The sequence below is a fragment of the Gekko japonicus genome, unplaced genomic scaffold, assembly GCF_001447785.1.
Source record: "Gekko japonicus isolate JY-2015 unplaced genomic scaffold, Gekko_japonicus_V1.1 scaffold3543, whole genome shotgun sequence".
Lineage (NCBI taxonomy): Eukaryota > Metazoa > Chordata > Lepidosauria > Squamata > Gekkonidae > Gekko > Gekko japonicus.
The window spans coordinates 100,250-109,056 of NW_015163195.1; the positions used below are offsets into that span (position 1 = coordinate 100,250).

The 8,807-nt window shown below is 47.8% G+C and overlaps 1 protein-coding gene across 1 annotated transcript; it reads left to right on the plus strand.

The window, feature by feature from the left end:
- LOC107106934 (olfactory receptor 5B12-like) lies at positions 1 to 6,657 on the plus strand. The gene is made up of 3 exons (XM_015407149.1): positions 1 to 125; positions 2,197 to 2,308; positions 5,683 to 6,657. Exons 1-3 carry the CDS (start codon positions 1 to 3, stop codon positions 6,655 to 6,657), a joined length of 1,212 nt encoding a protein of 403 aa, XP_015262635.1.
- Positions 6,658 to 8,807: the final 2,150 nt, after the last annotated feature.

Consider the following 8,807-nt stretch of genomic DNA (forward strand, 5'->3'; position numbering starts at 1 on the left):
ATGTACTGCATCATCACCCCAATGCTGAACCCCCTCATCTACAGCCTCCGGAACAAAGAGGTCAAAGGTGCTCTGAAGAAGGTTCTGGAAAGTCAGAGGAAGGTCTACATGGGGTCATGGAGACAGTAAGGGAGAACATTTGCAGAATCTGTCAGTATCTGTACCCTTCATGCTCAGTTGCACGTTGTTGCCAACCCTGGCCAAGAGACTTGTGGCTCCTCCTTTTCCTCCCCATCAATGGTCAACTCTGGATGCACCCTTTGCCAGGCAATGCCCATAGTTCCTGGCAAGTGCCACACCAACCTGACTGTGATTTTGATCTTGTGTGGTACTTTAGGTTCCATTGGCTTCAATATTCTCATATTTTAAGTGGAAAGAAGATAAGGAAATCCTGTAAATCAATGAATAATAAATTATTACATACTCTCAAAATACAAAACCTAAACGCTTGTATAATTTTTATTATGGGAAATGAAAGAGATATTCACGATGTAGCCATTAGAAAGCCAAAGAGTTATAGCTGGAAGATTGTCCAAGTATACATTTCCTGTCTGGGTGTGTGCTTCTCATATTTTATTTCATTTCATTAGATTTTATGCTGTCCTTCCTCCAAAGAGCTACATAGTTCTCTCTCCCTCATTTTATCTTCATAGCAGTTCTGGGGGATACACCCAGCGGAGGGAAGATGAATGGCCTAAGGCCACCCAGGGTACTGATGTACCTTCCCCAGTTCCCCAGGAGGCAAGTAACAGACAAGGTTGCAGAGAGTAACCAAAGTCCAGTCCAAAAGTCAGGGGTTCCAGAGAGCAGGTTTCCTAGAGTCCAGTTTAGTGTTGAGGAGTTCTAGGTAGCAAGTCCAAGTCCAGGCCAGTGCAAGAACACGAAGATGAGAAGAGATTGGATTTCTACCCCGCCCTTCACTTGGAGTCTCAGAGTGGCTTACAAACTCCTTCCCCTCCCCACAACAGACACCCTGTGAGGTAGGTGGGGCTGGGAGAGCTCTGACAGAAACTGCTCTTTTTCAGGAACATCTCAAGGAGAACTATGGATTGCCCAAGGTCATCCAGCAGATGCGAGAGGAGGAGTGGGGAATCAAACCCAGTTTTCCCAGATTAGAGTCCACACACTTAACCACTACACCAAACTGGCTCCAGAAAAGCCGGATGTCAGGTCTAAGGTTGCAGAGGTCCAGTAGCAGCAAATTTGGTAGCAGAGTATAAAAGTGTACTTGCTGTGTCCACAAACTGCTGCTTCTCCCAGCTGAATTTATAGCCAACCCTTAATGAGCTAAACTCCCAGCCAATTCCGTGGCAGTCATCCTGAAACTATTCATTCAACTCTTCAACTGTCAGCTGACGACAGGCCATGAGTCTTGCACTTCTTCTCCATTCTTTCAATTCTAAGTGTCTCTGACAGCGTCAGCACTGCAAAGGTGTCTGTGGGGGAGCTAGGTGGGCTGGGAGTGGCTACTGAAGACTTGTTTACTGCTTCAGAGCTACAAGGTGTAGGCTGTGGCTCCTGACCAGCCAGTAACCTGATCTCTTGTTGTTCTCCTTTTGGCTTAGAGCCAGCTGCAGCCGGCTGTTCACTTACTAACTCGGGGCTAGCAGGTAGCTCTTTGTCAGAGAAATCTAAGCCATCACTCAGCACAGACTGATTTATAACACCCAGTGAGTGCCATGGCTTGAGTGGGGATTGGAACCAAGTTTGGTGTAGTGGTTAGGAGCACGAGCTCTAATCTGGGAGAACCGCATTGTGCCTTTTACTGGGACCAGCCCAATGACCCTGAACAGGGGTTCAGGACAGGCAGCACCTAGGCCAATCAATCAATCAATTTATATCAGTCATAGACCAGTGAACAATACAATAAGAGGCAAGTAAATAACAGGTAAAAGAACAGATAAAATATAATAACATGTAAAATTATAAAGAGGAATCGAAAAGGTTTAAAATACAGAAATGGTAAAAATAAATATTAAGATCAAAGGTTAAAAATAGATCTAGGCCTATCTGTACTTCTTTATCTGGTTTAGGACAGGCAGCAGCTAGGCCAGTCCATTGTGTGTTTACATATGCTGCACGGCCTTCTGGGTATAAATGGTGTTTACTTCTCCCCTGCAATTCTGAGACGAGATCCGTCCCAATTCTCTGAGCCTCCAGCCATTATGCGCTACTCCCTCTGGATTTCCGCTCTAGGAGAATCCCCCAGGACCCCAGGGCAAGAAAAGAATTCTCATCTCCAGGTGCTGTCAGCCTTGTACACCTCTGGCTGCAGAGAGACCTGCCCCACGGCATCGGCAACGTCAAGGTGGAGGCATGCCTTCCACGTCTATTGTTGCTTCCACATCGAGGGACAACCAGGCACTAACATCCTGACAACTCTAGGCTAAGCTGCTCTGTCTTCCTGCGAATGGGATGAACAGGAGCACAACGCCTGCAGGTGGAAGAACCCAGCCGTGATTTGTCATCCGTGGGCAAAAGTGAGTAGGTTTTTCCAGCCACCAGTGTTCCTAGAGGCTGAGTGATTCCTCTCTCAAATGGCAGGCAGACAAAAGGGGGTGGCTTCCTGAGCCCTTTGGCTGGCAACAGCCTCTCTGGGTGAGCCTCACTGAGCTACGGTTTGTTCAGGAGAATGGAATGGAGACCACATGTATTTTTACTCAAGGATTGTGCTAGATAGAAGAATGAAGGATTAGCGTCTCTGCCACTTCGGTGGCTTGAATATGTGCCATCGAGGTAGTGGAAATGCTGAAGAAGCATGGCTCTCACCTGCCTGCGCTGCAGTTACGGACCACTGAACCAAGACCCACAGGGGGTGAGACCCATCTCAGTCATTTGGACAGGCTGGACAGATTGGTCAGAGGCACTAACATCCTGACAACTCTAGGCTAGGTTGCTCGGTCTGCTTGTGGTTGGGAGGAACAGGAGCGGAACGCCTGCAGGTGGAGGAACCCAGCCGTGATTGGTCATCCGTGGGCAAAAGTGAGTAGGTTTTTCTAGCCAACTGTGTTTCTAGAGGCTGAATAATCCCTCTCTCCAATGGCAGGCAGCCACTCCAGGTGCACCTTACGGAGCTATGGTTAGCTCAGTAGAATGGAATTGAGACCTTAAGTGTTTTTATTCTAGGATCGTGCTAGATACAAGACTAAAGGACTCTTGTCTTTGCCACTTTGGTGGCTTGAATATGTGCCATCGAGACAGTGCCCCAATAAAGGAAAGGCTGAAGAAGCATGGCTCTCACTTTTCTGTGCTGCAGTTACGGACCACTGAACCAAGACCCACAGGGGGTGAGACCCGACTCAGTCATTTGGCCGGGCTAGACAGATTGATCAGAGGCCAAAGCATCGAGGACACAAAGCCCCTGCATGCAACGCTCCCTAGCATACACTAGCATTATTCGCTTATAGTGGCAAGTACATGAAGGGAGAGAAGTATTTGGTTCAGAGATCAGAGGGAAGCCAGGGATGGGCGGACATCGATGGAGGGGTGAAGGAGGAGGGCGTGGAGTTCACAGTTAAGCCAAGTCCAGGTAGATTTAAGGTTCAAAGGCAAGCCTGAGGAGGAGCCCGGGGATGTCCCACAATTGCAGCTGATCTCCAGACGGAGCTATCTAATAGGGGATCAGGCAGATGATGGCTCTTGGTGCTTTGGCTCAAGGTGCTCTAATACTGAGCCACAGCCCAGGAGTAGAAAGGTCTGTGGCTTCCAGGTTCTAGAGAAAGAGTCGGTTTTTATACCCCACTTCTCTCTACCTTAAGGAGTCCCATCGTCACTTGCAATCACCTTCCCTTCCTCTCCTCACAACAGGCACCTTGTGAAGTAGGTGGGACTGAGAGAGGTTGGAGAGAACTGGGACTGTCCCAAGGTCACCCAGCTGGCTTCACATGGAGGAGGAGTGAGGAAGAAAACATAGCTCTCCAGATTAGAATCTACTATTCTTAACCACTACACCGCACTGGCTCTCTTTTCACATTGCTCGGGAGGATAAGATAAGCTCCAGACGATAAGATCGTGCTGCGTCCAGGAGGGGAAGCAGAATTGTCTGGTGGTTTAAGGAGCCGAGCCAAACATTCTGTAGTTTTGTGGGGAGAGTGCTGCATAGAGGGGGGACGATGGAGGTGGGACCATGGAAGGTCAGAGAAGAGAACATATCAATAGTTGAGGCCAGAGCAGTCGAGACCATGAACTGGAGTTTTCACAAAGGAAAGTCTGTATTTCTGTAGAATTGCTAAGAACAGGAAAGATTTATGCGATCTGTAGAGAAACCAGAGTATGCTAAGAACAGACTGACGTGACTTGGAACGTCTTGGCTGTGGTCATACACTAAATAATCTGATTTCAATGCACTTTCAATGCACTTTCCAACTGGATTTTTACTGTGTGAATGGGCAAAGTCCAGATGGAAAGTGTACTTAAAGTGGATTGAAAGTGGATTATTTAGTGAGCACAGCCTTTCAGTCTTTGTCACTGAATTGAAAAAAAGGAGTTATTTTCACTGATACCCTACCACTGCTGCACAGCAATTTTAATTTCTCGCCCTTTCTTGCAAATTTGCATGGCTTTCTCTTTGTGGTTCTCTAATCTGATCCGGCACACGGGTCATGATCTTGGCAGTTTTTTAGAGCCTGTCCTGTGGGGATTGCACTCTGTCCTCCAAATAGGTCAATCTGAGAGATTCTTAAATCCGGCAGTTTGCAAAAGGTCCATGTGCCTCAGCTGCCATTTTAGTATTAGGCTTGCAGAGATGCCAAGAATTGTCACCCACCCCCCAAGCATTAAAGCACTATGGCATTAAAGAGAAAAATGTTTTCATAGCATTAGGCTTCAACATCCCAGTGGCACTCTCTCTCCTTACACATAATGTCAGTTTCTTTCTGCACTGATGATCCCCCCCCTTTATTTTGTTCGAATGCAGCACTGAAATCTTTTTTTTTCCACTGAGGATGCTGCTGTTTGCCTCCTCTCCGATCCCCCTTTCATGACAAATACCAGTAGGAAATGCAACTTTACACAGCTCCTTTTACACTTTTCCCTGTGGTTTTAATTTTCTTTAAATTTATAGACTCATGACTACTGAATCACTAGACTCATGCTGCTTGTAAAAAAAAACTAGAAAAATTTGAAAAGAAGAGGAAATTGGAGCTTGTACACCAATGAAGGGTGGAGGATCGCAGGAGGTACAGTGTGGGCAGAGTAACCTTGATGTGGGCTGGGGAGTGACCTTCGAGGGGCACCAAAAGGGCAGGGGGGGAAACCTGAGGGAATCTGTATGCTTTTGATTTACTTTCAGCTTGGAAGTGAAACAAGGGGGAAATTGCCCGCTATCGCCGTGCATGCCCGTCAGGTTGTCTTTGTCATTTTGCATTGATAGTTGGAGAATAGTTCCTCCAGGTGTGAAGATCTGGGGAGATTTCAAAGTGTTGCCTAATCAGCTACATGGTAGATGAGAAAGAGGAGAGGATGCATTTACGAAGGATAAAAACAGCTTACAATTTTGTTCTCATTTCCCTACGCCTTGATTTAGTTATGACACCAGTATCCCTAGAGGGCAACATTTCTTACTCATAACAACAAATTGTTTTAATTCATGTGAAGAATTCTAAGTCGACACCCAGAGCTATTGATCATCACAGTACCTAAGATGAAGATGTTCTTTCTCCACTTATTTCTCTCTCCTTACAGGTGAGTTCTGAAATCTCAATGGGAGTGAGGAATCAGACGCAAGTAGTGGAATTTGTCTTCCTGGGTTTCTCTAACATTCCGAACAGCCACATCTACCTCTTCCTGCCGTTCCTAGCCATTTACTTGGTCACTGTTCTGGGGAACCTCATGATATTTACTCTGATTCAACTGGATTCCAGCCTCCAGAGCCCCATGTACTACTTCCTCAGCCATCTCGCCTGCCTAGACATCTGCATCTCCTCCGTCACAGTCCCCAAGATCCTGGTGAACTTCTTGTACCAGCGACAGACTATCACCTACAACCAGTGCCTGGCCCAGATGTTTTTCCTGCTCTCTTTCACGGGGACAGAGGATACGTTGCTGGCAGTCATGGCCTATGACCGTTATGCTGCCATCTGCAAGCCTTTGCATTACTCCCGCCTCATGAACACCAAGGTGTGCGCCACATTAGCCTTTTCTACCTGGATCTGGGGCTTCCTAAACGCTGCTCCCCATACAGCTCTCAGCTCCAGGTTGCAGTTTTGCGGAGTCAACCAGATTCATCACATTTTCTGCGATATCCCTCCGCTGATGAAAATTTCTTGCAATGATGTGCATATCAATGTACTGGCAGCCCACATAGCAAGCGTATTTGTGGGCATGCCCCCCTTCCTGTTCACTATCCTCTCATACAACTTCATCCTTTCCTCCATCTTGAAGATCCGTTCCACCACTGGCAAATGCAAAGCTTTTTCCACCTGTGCTTCTCACCTCACCGTTTTCATCATTTACTTTGGAAACGGATTCCTTAACTATAATCATCCAGGCACGGGTTATTCCTTAGAGACTGACACTCTGGTCTCCACCATGTACTGCATTATCACCCCAATGCTGAACCCCCTCATCTACAGCCTCCGGAACAAAGAGGTGAAGAGTGCTCTGAAGAAGGTTCTGGAAAGTCAGAGGAAGGTCTACAAAGGGTCTCACAAACAGTAAGGGAGAACATTTGTCTTTATGCCAACCCTGGCTGACAGACTTGTGGCTCCTCCTCTTCCTCCCCATCAGTGGTCAACCCTGGATGCACCCTTTGCCAGGCAATGCCCGTAGTTCCTGGCAAGTGCCACACCCACCTGACTGTGATTTTGATCTTGTGTGCTACTTTATGTTCCGTTGGCTTCAATATTCTCATATTTTAAGTGTAAAGAAGATAAGGAAGTCCTGTAAATAAATGAATAATAAATTATTTCATAGTCTCCAAACACAACACCTAAATGCTTGTATAGTTTTATTATGAGAAATGAAAGAGATATTCATGATGTAGCCATTAGAAAGCCAAAGAGTTATAGCTAGAAGGTTTTCCAAGTATCCATTTCCTGTCTGGGTGTGTGCCTCTCACATTTTATGCAGTCCTTCCTCCAAAGAGCTACATAGTTCTATCTCCCCCATTTTATCTTCATAGCAGTAATGGGAGATAATTCCAGCTGAATGGCCCAAGGTCACCCAGTGTACTGATGTGGCTTCCCCAGGAGGCACAGGCTGTGGTCCAGCAGGGCAAGTAACAGGCAAGGTTGCAGAGAGTAACCAAAGTCCAGTCCAAAAATCAGGTTTTCCAGAGAGCAGGTTTACAAGAGTCCACTCTAAGGTCGAGGAGTTCTAGGTACCAAATCCAAGTCCAGTCCAGTGCAAGAAGAAGAAGGGAAGAGATTGGATTTATACCCCGCCCTTCACCCAGAGTCTCAGAGTGGCTTACAAACTCCTTCCCCTTCCCCTCCCCACAACAGACACCCTGTGAGGTAGGTAGGGCTAAGAGAGCTCTGAGAAATTCCGTGGAGGTCATCCTGAAATGATTCATTCAACCAACTGACAGCTGACAACAGGTCATGAGTCTTGCACTTCTTCTCCATTCTTTCAACTCTAAGTGTCGCTGACAGTGTCAGCGCTGCAAGGGTGTCTGTGGGGGAGCTAGGTGGGCTGGGAGTGGCTGCTGAAGACTTGTTTACTTCTTCAGAGCTACAGGGTGTAGGCTGTGGCTCCTGACCAGCCAGTAACCTGATCTCTTTTTGTTCTCCTTTTGGCTCAGAGCCAGCTGCAGCCGGCTGTTCAGTTACTAACTCGGGGCTAGCAGGTAGCTCTTTGTCAGAGAAATCTGAGCCATCACTCAGCACAGACTGATTTATGACACCCAGTGAGTGCCTTGACTTGAGTGGGGATTGGAACCAAGTTTGGTGTAGTGGTTAGGAGCACGAGCTCTAATCTGGGAGAACCGCATTGTGCCTTTTACTGGGACCAGCCCAATGACCCTGAACAGGGGTTCAGGACAGGTCATATTGCCTCGTGCCAGTGGATAAGATTACACCCGTGTTACGGAAGTAACTATTTTTTTTTTTAAGGCAGAAGGGCCAGTTCTGAGCGTGGTCTTACCTAAGTCAAAGACCTCCGTTCTTAGGTTTGCCAAGTCTGGAGATCTCTTGGGATCACAACAGATCTACAGGCAACGGGAATCAATTCCCTTGAAGAAAATGGCCGCTTTGGAAGGCTCTGTAGGATCATACCCCCTTGAAGTCCCCCCCCCAAACCCCAGCCTCCTCAGGCTCCCGCCCACCGAGCGGCTCGAAAGCCCGTTAAAGGGCGATTAGACTAATGGGTACCTGCTACTAGAGTGGGGGGGGGCACCCGTCCCTGTGATGCAGCGGCGAGCAGTGAACAAGCGCCGAAGTGAAGCGGCGGTCAGCGGCAGCGAAGAAGTAAAAAGAAATGGCGGCTTGCGAGGCAAGGAGCGAGCGAGTGAAGGGACCGGACCAACTGGCACAGAGGCGGAGCAAGCGCAGCAGGCCAGAGCCTCATCAGGACAGAGGCCATAAGCGGAGCATGCGTGGAAGTGCGATTGGTCCTGGCCGGAAATGAATCGCTACAGCTGGAATAAGGAAACTGCGAAGACCAGCACCAGGAAAGAACGCTACCGCCTGCCGCCGCAAGAACAGGACAACAACTGAAGATCCGCCGCAACAAGGGTGCCTGGTAGGGTTGTCACTACCCCTGTATATCTGTGGCCCTAGGTTAGATTCGGTAATGTGATTAGCACTCCCTGTAAGCCGCCCAGAGACCCTTAGGGGTTAGGGCGGGATAACAAATTGAATAAATAAATA